At 47.8% G+C, this 17,832-nt stretch overlaps 1 protein-coding gene across 1 annotated transcript in view; it reads right to left on the bottom strand.

Annotated features, from left to right (window-relative positions):
• The window catches only part of LOC136661496 (kin of IRRE-like protein 1), a gene marked incomplete at its 3' end in the record, with an annotated part of 38,060 nt that overhangs the window by 1,606 nt on the left and 18,622 nt on the right, over positions 1-17,832 (bottom strand). Inside the window, exons 6-10 of the mRNA XM_066638775.1 lie at positions 1,911-2,008; positions 1,642-1,778; positions 739-875; positions 209-329; positions 4-104 (exon numbers count right to left, since the gene is read on the bottom strand). Coding sequence (XP_066494872.1) covers positions 4-104; positions 209-329; positions 739-875; positions 1,642-1,778; positions 1,911-2,008 — 594 coding nt within the window. The remainder of the gene's footprint in view (positions 1-3; positions 105-208; positions 330-738; positions 876-1,641; positions 1,779-1,910; positions 2,009-17,832) is intronic.

Genomic DNA, 17,832 nt, shown 5'->3' with positions numbered 1-17,832 from the left:
TACAATCCTGTTGGGGGGTGGGACGCTCCCCACCAAACACTCCAGCCGTGCCTTGGCCCCCACTGCAGTCTGCAGGCTTGGTTCCGCGCCGATAATGGGCGGCCCTGAGGAAAAGACAAAAATGACGGATGCAATCAGGTCTGGTCAGATTTCCGCCAGGCTCACTGCAATAGGTTGCTGTGCATGACCTGGTTCCAAGACCCCTCACCATTCACAGCTAGTGCCTTCTCAGCCACTCCAATGCGTGGCACGATGGCTTTGCAGACGTACATGCCGGCATCTTCCTGCGTCACAGCCTTGAGGTGTAGCGCGTTTCCATTGCTCAACACCTGTGGGTACAAGTGAATTCAGATTTATTTACTGAAATGAAGGTATCAGTGCTCTTTTTCCAGCCAAAAAAAGGATACCCGGCCTCAGTTATCTAACCAGGGAACAGAACATCCTAAACTGAAGGCCTGTTTGGACAGAAGGGCTTCACAATTTTTCTGAGGATTCAAAGTGGGTGGGTCTCCTGGTGCCACAACCAAAACTGTGTCCTGTGTGTTCACAGGCTCAGTTCAGGTGGGGAGGAAGGCAGAAAGGGGTGCCCCCCGTTGACCTTGGCAGACAGTCAGAATAAAGCAAAGGTTCTATATCTCTCTTACTACCACCATGGTCTTCCACCAGGCCCACTGTGCTACAAGACAACAGGAGGGGGTAGAAGTTGGTGTTCCCAGATTTGTGTTTGGTAAATTACACACAACTTGGGAACCTGAACTCCTTCTTGGTCCAGGCTAGGGTGAGAGGTGGACTCCCTGCCCAGGTACAGGTGAAAGAGGCATCAGAACCAACACCTACAGTCAGGGGCTTGGGCTGGGAGATAAGGCGGGCTCCAACTGCAGGAAAAAAGAGGAAAACAGGGGTTAGGGGGGCCCATCGCTCAGTAGTAGAGACCTGCTTTCCATGCAGAAGGTCCCAGGAGTGGATTTTCTTTTTTTTCTTTTAAAGACAGCGCTTGCCTTCTTTGTGAATGGCTTTTTGGTTGACAAGCAGTTCATTAAACATTCTTCTTAAAATCTGCAGTTTTATACACTGTTGTCTTCAATAGTGTGAATGAACGTGTGTTTATGCATGTATTAAATAGTTTGTTTTCAAAAAATTTGTATGTAGATACACATCTGCCTGTGCTGCTTCATACAAGTACTTATAAAATTAATTGGGGGTAGCTTTATAGTCAATTAAGGGTCTTGATCCGTGTGCATAATATAAAAAAACAAATTAAGCATGCTTTCTTGCTTCAGAAATGGTTATTTTTACTCATATGTAAATTGATGCAAAGGTAATGGATATATTAGTCACCTCGCTCTAATTGGGTGCAAACCCAGCTGTGAATGTGTCAAAAATATGGCACAAATGCCTAATTTTTACCACTATGATGGTCGCAGGTGGGAGGCCTTTGAGGTCTACCTGCTGGAACGGCAAGTGGGGTTACAGGAGAGAAGATCCTGGTGGGGGGAGCCCCACATCTGACCTGCCCACACTCAGTATCTGGCACCAATCTGGCACCAAGGTCACCCTCGTCATCTCCTTGTCCATCCTCCTCTTCCAAAGTGTTCCCACCTATCCCAGGATACACAGACCCAACCTGCCTCCTTCACTTACAATGCACATCCACCAGTGTGCTGCCGACGGCATTCGAGCCCTCGCACGACACGGGCTCCATGAAAAACGATTGATTGACTATCGCCTCATCGCTGTCCCCGTTGGCCTCCGGAATGGGCACACCTCCTTTGGCCCACCTGCGAAGGCATGCACTGGCATCAGACGAGCCCGGCTCATTGTAATCCCCAAAGCTGCCAGTAGAGGGCATCGCAGCAACATCACTATTGCTGTGTGATCTCTGGGAGGTTGGAGTCTGTTGGCCTTTTTACCTGTCGCCTGTCAGCTCCGGGTTGGAGGTGGCCGTGCAGAGAAAGCTCACTTTGCCACCCTCGGCGACCGTTTGCGGCCGCACCGACAGCATGACGACAGGGGGATCTGCAAGAAAGAGGAGCAGAGAGGCTGAAAACTCAAGAAGGGGGACGGAACCCACACCAATGTGCCCATCCCATCCCAGATCTACTCAGGCCTGGCCTATTTATTAGCTCTTACCCCTACATTTGCCTCCACTCTCCCATCCTTGCCCTTGTCTCTCGCTTTACCCCTGGGTAACAGCTGCTGGCCAGTATGGGTCTCCTTGAATTTGTGCCACCTCTGGAGGAGAGCGCAGTGGCTTCAAACTGCTCCGTTCTCCCTGGGAACAGGGGTTGGGATCTGGCATAACTGCCGGATCCCAGCCCAACTATCTCTCTCTGCCCGCCCACCCCCACCCACCCCCGGGGCTGTCCACTGCTCACCCACACCCCACCCAGGAATGCCTCTGTCCTGCCTCCTCCCTGACGCCCACTGCCTCCCCCACGCCTACCTTTCACTCTTGCATCGGCCCACCCAGGCCATCGCAAGACTCAGCAGGGAAGCCGCCACAGAGGCTGGATTCAGCCTCCATGTGTTGGCGCATCTCCTTGTGGCTTCTGGCACGTTAGCGACCCTCCCGGGCCGGCGCAATAAACTTGTGGCCCAAGGCACGGTTAGGATTGTGCCCTTTGTCTCTTTTAGGGGTTTAGCCAACTCTTGCTTCTGAACATCCACGGACCTTCCCAGCCTTCGTCAAGGGCTCTGCTCTGACCATCAGAAAGGAAATGGGAGATCTTTGTGCTCCTAAGACAAGCCCAGGAGCACAGCCAGAGAAAAAGGTGGCAGCAGTGCTGCTTAGCAGTCTGTGAAACAAGAAGAGCCAATCAAGCTCCAAGCGTGCTTTGAAAAATCTGCCGGCTCACCTGGTGAACTACAGGAGGGAGAGAAGAGACGGAAGACTGCCGCTGGGCACAGGTGTCAGCTTCCGTGTGTCATTTGCAGGGATCCAATTGAGATCCAGCAGGGAGCTCCTGGAAAGATGAGGAATGATTTTATTCATTTGAAGAATGGAAGAAGCATATGCTGTTAGAGTTGGAAGGGAACTTGAAGAGCAGGGGCAAGCCAGGGCACAGGCCCCGCAATGGGGCTACTCAAGTCTGCGCTGGCTGAACCGCCACTTTGCAGCCTGACATGGAGGAAAGAATCTTCACCAGTCCCACCCCTCCCTGGGCCTGTCACTCCTGCACCCCGCCCCGGAATGCCTTCCCCCTCCCCAAAAACCTGCACCACCACCTGGGGTCGTGACTTACCTTTGGGTGCACTCTTCGCTCACAACAGGAGAGGCAGCTGAACGCTTTCCACATGCGCTGACTCCGGCGCACCCTCGGCATCACCTGGCAGGACAAAGTTCCAAACAACACAGTCCTGAGAGATGCCTGCATTGGCTCGGTCATGTCGTGAGAATGGATGATGGCCGGATCCCAAAGGATCTCCTCTATGGAGAACTCGTGCAGGGAAAGTGCCCTACAGGTAGACCACAGCTGCGATACAAGGACATCTGCAAGAGGGATCTGAAGGCCTTAGGAGTGGACCTCAACAGGTGGGAAACCCTGGCCTCTGAGCGGCCCGCTTGGAGGCAGGCTGTGCAGCATGGCCTTTCCCAGTTTGAAGAGACACTTGGCCAACAGACTGAGGCAAAGAGGCAAAGAAGGAAGGCCCACAGCCAGGGAGACAGACCAGGGACAGACTGCACTTGCTCCCGGTGTGGAAGGGATTGTCACTCCCGAATCGGCCTTTTCAGCCACACTAGACGCTGTTCCAGAACCACCATTCAGAGCGCGATACCATAGCCTTTCGAGACTGCAGGTTGCCAACACCCCTGGCATCTCTACTTGGCGCTGAGGCCCAGGGCTCATGGACATTCCTCACTGGGTGATGTAGATGTGCCTTACAGTACGTTTGTGACACCCAGTGCCATTGCTCGGAGGGTTTAGGATTGGGCTCTTATTTCAAACCCCTGCTCAGTGCACGGCCACTGATCACCTAACTCAGTAATGGCAACCGACACTGTCTATATTGTTTTGCTTTTTAATTCATTTTTTTCTTTGTTGGTTTGCTTTTTAGAGGCAAGGAAGGCAGGATAGAAATGTTTAAAAGTAAATTTAATAAGAAAACAAATTACCTCCTAACAGTGAGGCAACACAAAGATAAAAACAGCAGATAAAGTGGCAGCACTAAAACCATCTATTCTAACCCAGTTAAGCACCTTGCAAAATAAAAATGGTTATTGCCTGGTACCCAATCAGACAAGGTAGAAACCAGATGAGCTTCCATTGGGACAGCATTTGACAGGTAGGGCACCACAGCCAAGGAGATCCTCTCAGCAGAAGTAGCCCACCCCACCTCAGCACAGATGGCACCCAAGGTGTTCAGAGAATGACTGCCCAAGGTGACCCTCTTACAAGATCAGACTAGGGAGCAGATGATCTTGCAAAGAATAAGGGAAACAGGAGGGAATTTGGCAGAGGCAGACAGAGAGACAGTGCAAAAGAGAGGCAAAGAAATAAAGAGAAGAAGGAAAAGGGTGAGCAGAGGAGACCAAGGCCAACAATTCCTTGCACGAAATCATTTGTGTCAAAATCTTCCTTGTGCTGCTGAATCAAAGGGTCTTCCCTCTTTTCTTCTGTCTTTTGTTAAGAGAGTATTTAGCTTCAGGGCTCATCTGAAAATTGTATTTTTTAATTAATTAATTAATATGTCAATTTTCACACTCTGCCAAGTGTTTAGATGGGCATTTTTTATTTAGACTCTCAGGAGTCTGAATTCCAGTCAAGACTTTAGGAGCTAATGAAGTATTATGCTAATATGTGATATGCTCCCTTCTGTGACAGACAGAAAGCACCTAGTGACACCAGAACACTCATTCCGACACTGCTGAATTCCAGGGCCTAAATCTGGTTTATACTTCCACATCAGCCATGGTCATGATTCTGCAGGTATTTGACTGATTGCGAATTCAAAGCACATACTGTACTCACCAGATCTTCCCTGTAGTATTCTGGTGGGTGCTTTCCTGTTGGCAAACACAGCCTGGCACAGTGGCACATAAAGCCCTGGATGCCTTTTTTGCTGTGCTTGATGAAGACCCGCTGTAAAATGGCCTTGGTGGCAGCACCAACCACTTTGCCTTCCTCATTGACATCCCTGCTTTCAAGACCTGAATGGGTGAGAGAGAAGGCCAATCAATCAGAGATGCCTGCTGGACCTTTTTCTTCTTTTAACTACAAAGTCTGTTTTGTTCTCTTATTTGTTTGTGCCTATCTCCATGCACGGGAAATCCCCTTTTCTTTCCAACTTCCTCAGTCCATCCCAAGCCACCACTGCCCTCTCTGCTTTTTGACCTCTCTATCTAACTGTGCCTTATGAGTGGGCAGAAAAAGACAGCTTCACGTAATTTTTATTTATTTTTTTAATAGATTTATATCCTGCCCTTCTCCAGAACAACAGGAAGTCCAGGGTGGGTCACAATCACAAATTAAAATTCCAGAAAAAACAAAAAACAATGAACTTAAAAATATATCAAAATACAATAAATAAATCATGAAGTTTAAACAACAACCCCCCCCCCCAATAAGGTCAATAGAAAAGCAAAACAAAATCAACAGATACCAAGGTACACAATAATTGTGCACTGTTTTTGTTCCCCTCCCCCTAAAAAATGTGTATTTGAATGTAAATTGTGATGAAAGAGAAGGGTTAAAAGGACTCAAAGCCTAGCAGTTAGTGACGGCCCTTGATCTCTTGCTGTCCACTCTATTCTTCCTATTGGTCCGTTTGCGATTAACTGGGAAAAAATGATAGCTTTCTCTGCCACCTAGGGAGCTGAGTCAGAAGGAGGCTACCTTGGGGACCCGCCCTCCTTGGTGAACAGAGAGCCCCAAAATCTAGTGGGTTCCTTTTCTTCTGGAAGTTAAAACAGTCATGTAATGAGATTATCAGAGACCAGTGATGAACCTGCTCCCTCCTGGATGAACTTGGACCACAAAATCCTTAAAAAATATAGGGAGTTTATGAAAGGGCAAAGCTGCACTCCTCACTTACACATGAAGTAGGCAGGAAAATCTTCTCCTCTTAGGAAGCTCCCATTAATATGAGCCAGGTGTCCTAGAGAGACAGTGGAATAAATAGGAAGTTACTCTTGGAAAACCAACCTGAATCAGTATTAGCTTATGAGGCAGTGCTCTGAAGTGGTTGTAAAGTGCCATGAGACCTCTGGAGAGACCCATCTTGAAGGACAGCTTCAGTGCTCAGGGGATGCCTTTTGGGACTTCCTTCATGGTGTTGCCATCGACAATGGACGGAATGTTGATTCTTGGACTGTCAAGACAGCACCTAGGACTGCCAGAGATCTCCCTAGGTCAGTGTTTCTCAAACTGTGGGTCAGGACCCACTAGGTGAACCGAGAGCCAATTTCAGGTGGCTCCCCATATCATTTCAATATTTTGTTTTTACTATATTAGACTTGATGCTACCATTTGGGGAAATGTGACAAACTTGTACTTTTTACAGGCTAGAATGTAACACAGTAAATGGGACTTACTGCTAGATAAGCACGGGTAGGATTGCAGCCTATGACTGTGAAAACGTTTCCTGCTTATTGAATGCAAATCTTAGAGAACTTTTATAAAATGATGTATAGATGGTGTCTGACTCCAGGTAAACTGGCAAAAATGTATTAATATACCAAATAGATGTTGGAAGTGTACAAGACAAGAAGGAATGTTCTACCATATGTGGTGGACTTGTACAAAAGCAAAAATATATTGGACTTTGATAGACCAGCAAATGCAGTTGACATTTAAGGTAAATTTACAGATGAAACAAGACACTATTTTGTTGGGAATATTGGATGATTCAATTCAGAAAGACTATGAAACTATGTTTTTATAGATGACAACTGCTGCAAGAATATCGTATGCCAAATACTGGTTCTAGTTTCTGCACCAAGAGACCTGTTGAATCAAAGGGACTTCTCTGTTCAGTCACCCAGATATCACAAGTTCTCGCACAGCCAAATGCTGACCTAATGTTTTTTAAGCCAAAATACACTTTTGCCAAAATACAAACAAGCAAAAATAGTCTCCAACAATTAGGATGGTTTTCAGGGGTGCTCTGCAGTTTGGGAGGATCTGCCAGGTGAAAAAGAGGGGGTGTCTTTGAAACAGTCACACTGTTTATTGGATTAGAGAAACGGGTGGGGGCTGATGTTCAGCACTGAAGTGAGGGATGCTCCTTGACTTACCCACAAAGCAAGCTGCCACCTTGAATATTGCTGCCTCCTTCACACAAGGATGGAACACACAGCTCAGGGCAGCACCCCTAATGAGATCTGGGCTGTAGGTCTTGGTCTTGCAGAAAATAACAATGAGAACTGGCATCAGGCATATTTGTGCAAAGGGAACACTCTGTACTGATCCTACCACCCTTGGATCACAAATAAAGTAGTGAAACCCATGAAGTTGGAGGTAGACTAAGCAGACCTGGGTTCAAATCCATGCTCATCTATGAATTTCACTAGAGGACTATGGGACAACGAACATCATACTACCTTATAGTGTGATGTGGAAATTCCCCATGGTATATGAGAAAATTTATACAGGTTGAGTCTTGGCATCCATGAGGGTTCCGTTCTGAGAATCCCTGCGGATGCCAAAAATCATGCTAAATGAAATCCATTTAAAAAACAATGTCCCTTTTCTCAGTGGTTTAAAAACAGCTTCACTTAACATTGTGAGGGAGAGCAGAAGCAGAAAGCAGACAATCTCTCTCTCTCTCTCTCTCTCTCTCTCTCTCTCTCTCTCTCTCTCTCTCTCTCTCTCCAGGTGCTTAGAAAGGCCTCACTCCTAGGCAGTGACACTTCCCTTCACCTGAAGCACAGGGAAAGAATGCAAAGAGGGAGGCAATAATCACTTCCCTTTGTATTCTTTTCAGTGCTCCAGGGGGAAGGGAGGGGTTGCTTGCCTTGGAGTGAAGCCTCTCTAAGCCCTTGGAGAGAGATTACAATGGTAAGTGAGGCTATTGTTAAAGGATGTTTTTCCTTTAATTTAAAGGACCATTCTCATCACACTGAAATAAAATTGAAGGTGAAAAATCCTCAGCTAATGATATTATACCTGTATGAGTTTTGTTGAGATAAAGCTCAGTAAGATAAAGCTTTGTAAGTAGTTCTACTCTATTCTTGACGAACAGGTGGGATTTAAAGTGGTACCCTGGGAAGACAGCAACAAAGACTTACCAAATGTTTGGCAACATGGTAGAGCACCAAGTGAAGGTCGTGGCTTTGGGGCTTCACGTACCTCCTCACTCTTGGGACCAGCACTCTGAGATAGGCCATTGCTTCCTGCAGCACATGGAGTCAAAAAAGATCATATCCTAAGGCAGGGGCCTCCAAACCCTGGCCCGGGGGCCATATGTGGCCCATGGACAGCCTCTATCTGGCACACGACCAGCCTCTTGTTCCCTGAAAGCCTCTGGCCCACTTGGCGGAACATGACTAGAGCAGTGCTCTGGTTGCGTCTGGAGGGTGGCTTCTGGTCTGAAGGGCCGGAGAGGTTGAATGAATGAGCCCATTCATTATTTATTCACTCATCTAAGTTCCATCTCTGATTTATTTATATAAATGTTATATTTAATTTTTTTTCCCGGCCCTCAATACCGTGCCAGATATTTGATGTGGCCCTCTGGCCAAAAAGTTTGGAGAACTCTGTCCTAAGGCGTCCTTTGCACTGGAGAAGAATTTTTCTCCTATGGAAGGCTTCTTATGGAAACCTCAGGAAACAATCCTAGCCAGGGGAAACACCAGCATACTGTCACACACACCAGCACACAGGCAGCCCCACCAGTGCAGAAGCCTGACAGGTGCTGCACTCACACAAGCACAGCAGTACACCAGAAAGCCATGCCCCACCACCAGCAGGTTGAAGAAAGTCCCTGGCCACAAGCTCACCAGCAGAGATGTTGAAAAAGGGGGGAGGGAAGCAAGGTGGGATAGATAAAGTTAGATCCCAAAATCCCGTTCTGAGCTGTACATGCCCCCAGTGGCTCCAAAGCTGGCAACGTAGCTTGTGTAGCTCATAGGAGTCCCATGGAGTAGCTGGTATAGCCCTGCACAGGAGTCATGCCATGCGGGTAAGTCTTTCAGAGGTCTGTTACCCTGCACATGCCCGATCTTGTCTGATCTCGGAAGCTAAGCAGGCTCAGGCCTGGTTAGTACTTGGATGGGAGACCGCCTGGGAATACCGCCTGCTGTAAGCTTATACCATAGTCTTTCGAGACTGAAGGTGGCCAACCATCTCACCCCCCCCACACACACACACAGTTAACCTCTCCAACATGATGGCACATTGGAATCAGCAGACAAAGCGCAGGCAGCCCTGAGCAATCAGCATAGCGGCCGCATAGCATCAGGCTGTAAGGTACCCTATGTCTACGTTTGCAGCAGGACCCTATCACCCCGAGTTGGGGCGCCTTCTCCCTGATGTGCCAGCAAGACACAAGGCCTGGAGAGGTTAATCAAAGAGCTATTTAGGACTGAAGCATGCTGGGCAAATGTCTAGATCTTCATCTACCATTGTGTGATCCTTAGAGAAAGGTCGGAGTACAAATGTACGTACATAGGAAAACTAAAATATTCAAGCATTCAGCTAGCTAGCTAGCAAGAAAAGAGTAATACAGTGGAAACTGGTTATTTCTCAGATACTTTGAGTGGACTGGAAACAGGTTTGTTTCATGTCAGCTTTGAGCTGGAAAACATGCACTAGATCTACAGGTGAAGCCTCATTATTCGCGTGGGTTCCATTCCAAGCACTTAAGTGGATGGCAAAAAAACATACTATAGCAAATCAATTTTTTTAAAAAATTAAAAAAAGTTTTTGGCTCAGGTGATTTAAAAACAGCCTTGCTGATCTTTGTGATGTAAGATCATTAAGAAGACAATCCATCAATCAGTCCTCCAATTCACTCCGCCCCTCCCTTCACCAATGCAAAGTGATCACCTTTCTTTCATGTGCTCAGGGGGAAGGGAGGGGTCACCTGGAGAGAGAAGGATTGATGGATTGTCAGCCAGCTGCCCCCCTCCCATTAAGGAGGCTATTGTTAAAGAACTGTTCCGATTTTTAAACTGATTTTAAAGGCATGCATTTTCCACCTTCTCCAGGGATCAGCACATTCCTTCTCATTTGCAGTGGCCATTCATGCTGAGTCAAATCCGTGTATAACAAGACTGGACCTGTATATTTTCTGATGTCAGAAAGCCAAGATATAACAATGGCAATGGCATTGCTAGATGGGTGCGGGCCACACTGCGTGACGCGCACGGGGAGTGATACCACTACTCACCCAAATTTTTAAAATCTTTGTATTTCCAAATAATACAATCATGTTATATATCAATCAAAGCATAATTTCATGTATGAAGTTCATGTAACTTCAATGAAACAAACCTTAAACTAGCTCTTTTCCATCAAAAGTTATAAAAAAAACAGCGGGGGTGGGGTGATGGTACAATGCCACTCAAAGCATTGCCCCCCCGTCGCATGGGAGGAGATCAATCACAGGGGTGATGCGCTGGCGTCCCGCACCGGGTGACACAAACCCTGGTGACGCCACTGCAGAGAGGGAAGCAAATTAGTCAAGACAGGACCTGCAGGGGGAATGAAGCCGAAGACGGTGGTCAGTCTTGCGAAGCCAACATGTACAAGAAACCCTTGAGCAGGGCCAGCCCATTCATGAGGCCAGCTAACGCAGATTGGTGGGGCTGCCCATCTCTGCCTGCCTGCCTACCTCCACTGCTCCTCCTCCTCCTCCTCCCACTCCCTGCATTGGAAAGGGAAGAAGGGATAGAGAAGAGCAGAGGAAGAGAAAGCTGGAGGGCAGGAGAGAGTTGAACAAGAACATGGGGAAGGGGAGGAACAGAGACTGGCACATCATCAGTTAAAGGGGGACAATATTTGGCATGCTGCCTTAGGAGGTCTTGGGCCTGCCCTGCCTATCCTTAGCATCATCCTTCCCCCACGGGCACAGCAAGCAAGAGTTGAGCTACAACATGGGAGAATTTCCCAGAACAGTCAATGGCAGGTCACCCCCGGCAACAAGAGTCTTGGTCCCTGCTCTTGGAGGTGATTCCTCTCTCCTGCTAATGTAAGTCACGCAGGTGGCCACTCACCTCCACCACCTCACTCTTATCCTGGAGATGAACAAGAATGTTCACCATTTCAGAAATGGCTGCTTCTGTTGTATGTGGGAGCCACTGTTTCCCCTTCCGGCTCCGAAGCAACCACAAGTGCTTTATCACTAGGGCACGGACGCTTGCTTCCTCCTGCAAATAGGAAACAAATAGGAAGAGTCACCAGAGGTTGATACTTGCCAGGTTTCTAATCTCATAAGAGCATAAGAAGAGCCCTGCTGGATCAGGCCAAAGGCCCATCTAGTCCAATTTCCTGTATTTCACAGGCCCACCAGATAACTCAGGAAGCACACAAGACTGCTTGCTGGTGCCACTCCCTTGCACTTGGCATTGTGAGGTAGCCTGCTTCTAAAAGCAGGAGGTTGCACACACCAATCATGGTTTGTAACCTGTGATGGACTCTTCCTCCTTACATTTGTCCAATCCCTTTTTCAAGGTATCTAAGCCAGATGCCATCACCACATCCTGTGGTAAGGAGTTACAAAGAATAATTACAGTTACTGAGTGGGTGGGTAGATAAATAAATAAATACTTTCTTATATCTGTTCTAATTCTCCCAACACTAAATTACTGGTGACAATGTGCAACAGAGATGTTGTTTCTGGTTTTAGCCCTTCATTGTCTGTGGCTACAAGGATGAGGAACCCATGTCTCTTCTCCTGAATTTAGCACACACACTCTTGATAGCGTGCCCAGTACCAAGGAACTCCATGGGTCACCTGTACAGTGTCTGACATGACAATCTAAAACACTCACATGGTCAACCAGAGCAGAGTAGGTTGCAGACAACATTCTGATGTAGCTGGTTTCTTCCTCCCCTGTGATAGAGGACAAGGTGCTCTCTAACACATCCAAAATTTTGGGGAGGGTTTCTGGCTCGCTCATGCCCAGCTGATTGAAGAGAGCCAGCTGTATGCACCAGGGGCTCTTCATCTAAAACAAAAGAGGTGGCTCATTTAAATATATACAGTCAGTTCTTGTTATCCTCTAGGGTAGGTTCCTGGAAAATCGAGTGGATACCGTGTTAGCAGATACTGAATCATTGAGCCTATGGGAAACATGGGGTTCGGTTCCAGGGAAACCTCTTCAACATATACTCTATGCACTTTATGAACCTGATGTCTATAGGGTTAGGTGATAGCGAAGGCTCATCAACATCTGATGCTTCCGCCTCTGTGCTGGCTGTCCCTTGACTAGTTCAAGGTTGCTGACCCAACAACAAGCCTCATAGTTCAGCAGTGGGAAGGGAGTAGCTTCACCTGTCCTCCTCCTCAACCTGACTCTTGGCTCCTTACATAGGCTTGCCCCAGAGCAGCCCTCAGGTAGACTTCCATTGGCCTCTCATCATTGCCATTCTGAAGGTTCAGCAGCAAGTCCCCAAGATGGTGCCCAAGATGGCGGGGCAAGTCAGGAAGTGGACACAAGTGTGCCCAACCATTCTCCATGGGCCAATCCCAAAGTCCCTTTGGTATCCAAAACTGACCTAAAGTAGACAATTTTCTAAAAAACTGACTGGATGCAATTACGCCCATTCCTTCCATATACTGTTGGCCATATACTGTATACTGTCTCTTCCTCTCAGCCCTGCAGAGCACCAACACTGCCTTCTGCTCACGAGGAGGCCACTGTCTCTTCTCCTCCTCCTCATGCAACCTCTCTTGCCCCCACCTGCCTGCCTGCTCTTAGCTGCACTGCTCCCCATCCCAGTGCACCAGCACGATATTCACAGGTAATGAGAACAGAGTCAGATAACTAGAAGTAGGTAGCAATTCTGCCCCTCGAACATAAGCAAATGCACATATAAAGAGGAACTGAACTGAACTATCATGGGTGCAGCTTCTTTTATTACAGAGTTCCCACCACTTGATAGGTGCAGAGAGGAGTACACCCATCCCAGCAATCTTCTGTCAAAGTCCCTGTGGATATGCAAGAATGGAATCTGTGCATGTGCCGGCCAACTATCTGAGGAGTTACATTTTTATTATCCCTGTCTTTCGAGGATGACTTACCAAATCAGATTCAAAGATCAGGGAAGAAAGTCCTCTGAGGCTCAGCTTCCGAACCCCGAGTTTCCCATGATCCAGCCACTGAAGGAGAGAGTCTTTTGACATGATGTTTCCAAGCTCCTTCACACGGTTCAGGAGCAACTGAAAGCCCAAGAAGGACAACAGAAGCAAATTAATTGGGGTGAACACTTTGGTTCACCTTGTTGAGCTCTTTGCAGATGAGTGTTCATGGCTTTATCCACCACATACAGATGCAGAGGGCACAGCTATATCACTGGTTTAAATTTGGTGAAAAGCCATTTCCTCTCCTCAGAGCATCCTGGGAACTTTATTTCTGTGAGCGGAGCCAGAAAACTCTTGCATTGGCAGTGCCATCACAATTCCCAAGATTTGCTGGAAGGAACTGCATCAGTTGAACTGAACAGGAAATGGATAGAAGTTTAGGGCATAGAGTTGCCTGGACACACCCAGAAACATCTATCACAGTCTCTTCTGCAAGCTGAAGCAAAGACTCAAAGATTGAATTCCAAGTCATTCACATGCCTTGTCTCCCTGACCTTGAGGTCATAGATTCAGGGCAAAGCCAGCCCAGAGGGTATAAAATTCACACACCCCTCTGTAAACACAAGTAGACTCTAACTGATCATTTGATGCCCTGTAATGGTGCCCATAATTTGCCATCCACATGCCAACCAATCTTTAGGACCATTGGTTTCCATAGCAGTTACATGGCCTAATCCAGTGGTTCCCAAACTTTTTCGACTGGTGGCTCTCTTGATCTACTTTGCCATTGGCCGTAGCTCTCCATTAGGGCTACAATCCTATGCAGGCAGGTTTTTCACAAGGATGCTGTGGCTCCCCTAGCTGATTTCCATGGCTGTCTGGGAAGCCACAACTCACCGTTTGGGAACCACTGGCGTAATCCTATCCAGGGAAAGGCTGCAGGGTGCATCGCCACTAATGAAGCCTCTCAACTACTGCAGTACCCCTCACCTTGTGGTAGAGCATCACTGCTGTTTCATAGAGCCATGCATGCTCCTCAGCCCCAAAGATGTCCAGAAGGAACTCAATGATGCCAGGGACCAAGGAGTGTGAGCTGGAGAGGAGAATCCTGGAATAGGTAACAGGACCATGCAAAAAAAAAAGAAAAGAAAAAGGAAAAGAGTCACGAAAGATGTCAGTGGAAGACAAATGATGCACATTCACATCCCACAACTTCAGCTATCTGACACTCCTTGAGAAACCCAGCAGTCTTCCTCCTACCTTACTAAGCTGGACAATCCCTCACTAAAAGATTGAGGACTGCTCAGCTGATCCCAGCACTCGGTTTCCTCTGTCACAGTTCTCATGATGTTACAGAGAAGCTGGAGTGTTTTCAGCGGCTCTCTGCAAGCAAGATAAAAGAAGTAAGACCAGGAGGGTCACTGCCACAGATACACCAGGAGTGTGACTAAGGGTCCCACTTCTATAGAATCCAAGAGTTTCATTTAAGTCAGAAATGGAACAAGTTGCTGGCTCAGGAGTAATATTCTTCTTCTTTTGAGTGTGTGAGATTGTCAGGTCAATTTCCCAGATGAGCTCATGTCCAAGGGAACCCCGGCCTGGGTGCCAAATCCGGGATTCCAACAAATCTGTGCGCCCGGTGAGCAGACCTTACCATTCAGCCTGGGTGCTGCATGTGGTCCTCCACGATCAGGAGACAGAGATGCTCTGGGCAGTCACATGTGCCTGAATGTCCTGTCACGTGGCCTTCTGGGACGCCAGGCAGCAGATGTGACTGCCCAGAGCGTCCCCCAATCATGGAGGATTATACATGGCGCCTGGGTGGAATGGAAAGATGTAGTCCAAACAGGAACTGCTTTTCCTGTGTGTGCCGGTAGTGAGTTTGGCCACTGTGGTCCAAGCGGAAAAAAGGGCCACATGCTGGGCAAGTGGCCGTGGCTGAGTTGTATCCTCCATGCCTTGCAAGCACCGTGTTCCAGATTCAATACCTGGCATGGTCAATCCAAAAGCTAGCACCAAAACCCAAAAGATCTCTTGCAGAGACAACTTACCTCACATTGCTGCCGTCCTTCAAGGAGACCGAGATTTGCCCCAGCAATGTCAGAAGTAACTTGGGAAACTGCTCTCTCACCCTTCTTTTGTTGGCAGCAGCACAGAGAAAGCTCCTCATGGCTTGGGTGGCATGTTGCTAGGAGAAAAGGAAAAAGAGATGCCCGGTGCTCTTACAGCTTCTTCTTTGTCCTGGACCAGAATGCCATGCAGCAGAGGGTGAGATCCTGTGTGTATGCACCTGCTCATCTCTCTCAGCTGCAGGGGGAGTCCTCCACTGCAATCTGCCTGGTACCTGCCGGGGACTGGGCTCGTCCTCCACCCCCTTCCCCTCACTTCCTCACCAACCCAAACTCCAGCTGAGGCAGGGTTGGCCCAATCCTGACCGAGGGTGAAAAATACAAATGACCCCCTTCCTGTTCATGAACTCAGCTGGGCAGAAGGTTTCCTGCACAATCCCCAGTGATAGGAATGGATCCTGCATCTTTTTCTTTCACAGCCTCCATTCATTTCACTAGGACTTGAAGAAAAGGGCATCCCCATGGGGTCAGATGGGTTTGTCTCTCACTCAGCCACAGTTCAAAAATCTCTCACTTCCAGTGAGCACTTCATATTGTCTCTTGGCAGGTCTCCCATATTGGAGTTTGCAACAAAGTGGTACTCTTGTAACTGTACCAGTGGGGAGGTCATAAGGCTAGGTGGATAATGGTAGTGGGATAAGGTGTTCTCTCTATCTTTTCTATCCTCTGGTAAAGCATACCTAGAGGACAATCCTCAGGCTTTACTTCCTTCCTGCTCCCTCTTCCCCTGAAAAGAAGCCATGGAGCTAGACAGACTAGCTATGGGATTCACTTCCATCCTCTCAAACTCACATGCATGTTCCTTAAATTAACTGATGTCTGAGTCTTGAACTCAAGTCTCATACAAAGCTGCCGATCTCGGCTTTCCTGCAAAATGCATCTTTTGGGGTTTGGTCTCTGCCAACAACCCAGCATTGGATGGAGAGCTACATTGCAAAGATGTCAGCAACAGCAGAGATTTTCAACCCTTTTCATTTCATGGTACACTGACAAGGTGCTCAAATTGTCAAGGCGCACCATCAGTTTTGGACAATTAACAAGGCACATTGCACTACAAGTGCGGGGCTTGCACACCCCAAAGGCCCTACTGATAAATGACCCTCTCCCAAACTCCTGCAGCACCCCTGTGAACCACTGGCAGCACACCAATGTGCCATGGCACACTGGTTGAAAATCCCTGTGCTAGAGTATACCACATCAAGAGCAGTCCCTCCAACAGAAATCAATTCTCTCCTTCCTTCCTGACAAAAGGAGAGCACATCATGCACGAGGGACAGTCATTCACACTTGTGGTTCAAACCCTGAAATCATATTCTGGATTGTTGTGGATATTAACATTCATTGATATTGAAGAAGTTGATATTCTCCAGGGTGAATTTTGGTGTGTAGATTTTGCCCTCAGTACCAACTCCCGTGGCTTCTCTCTCCTTGCGTGGAGCTGCAGGATATACTCATACGCTACCGGGAGAAGGGAATCGTGACACAGTTCCACAGCACAACTCTTACCACACTTGTCTGCTCTTCTGGCTTTCCCCGCATCTCATACAGCAGGGCTTCAAGGAGCAGGGTTGTATCTGCACAGGCAAACACCACCGGCCAGTGCTCCTGACAAGCGCTGTGAATTGAAAAACAGACAGTTAGGTCCCTTGGGCCAGGCGTGGCAACATCTGCCTACCTTACTGATGGCCCCCTCCAACCTGGAGTCAGCCTTGGAGCCGCCCTATGTAGCATGCTCTTTGGCAAACTACAAGCCCCAGGATTCCTTACTTTCTTCTGGCATTCCTACATGTCAGATGTACCCACAGGGAGCAGTAACTGAGCAAGAAGAACTGTAATAATCATGAACACTGGAATCCCAGAGAGTGCAAAACTGCCTGATACCATCTCACTTAGCATTGCCTATTCTGACTGGCGATGGCTCTTCAGCGTTTCCGAGACGGGTCAATTCCACTTTCCACCCCTACCAGCAGATGCCAGGGATTGAACCCAAGTCATTCTATGTACAAAGCGCGTGCCCTATCACTGAGCTAGGGGCTTTCCCATACATGATGCAGAACATATGGTAGTCAATGAGTTATGCCTGCACAGTGAATCCAACTTTACAGATTAATAGTGATGCCAAATGGGCACACTGTTAGTTCGGATTTTTGGAGCGGCAAACAACAGACAGGAGAATTCAGAGGACTTCTGACAAAAGTAAACCTTTACTCGTTTGCAAACGGGACCCCCACACACACAGGTGGAGGATCCCAAAAAACTACAATGATGCAGGTTTTATAGGGTATTCTAGATAGGGGAGGGGTACAAGAGCACACAAAGAGAGGAGAACATCCATGGGAAAATTAACAGACCAACAGGCAAAAGAACAACATTTGGCATTTGTTATCAGTTCAGGATGTTGATTTGAGAAGGGCAGTTTGACGCGCATAGACACTTTGTTTACAGACCTATCCATTGCAGAGGATCTGGTGCTCCATCAACATCCCTTTTACCCTAACCCTTTCATCCTGATTTGTTT

The sequence above is a fragment of the Tiliqua scincoides genome, chromosome 10 (assembly GCF_035046505.1).
Source record: "Tiliqua scincoides isolate rTilSci1 chromosome 10, rTilSci1.hap2, whole genome shotgun sequence".
NCBI lineage: Eukaryota > Metazoa > Chordata > Lepidosauria > Squamata > Scincidae > Tiliqua > Tiliqua scincoides.
This window is presented reverse-complemented; position numbering and strand designations above follow the sequence as displayed.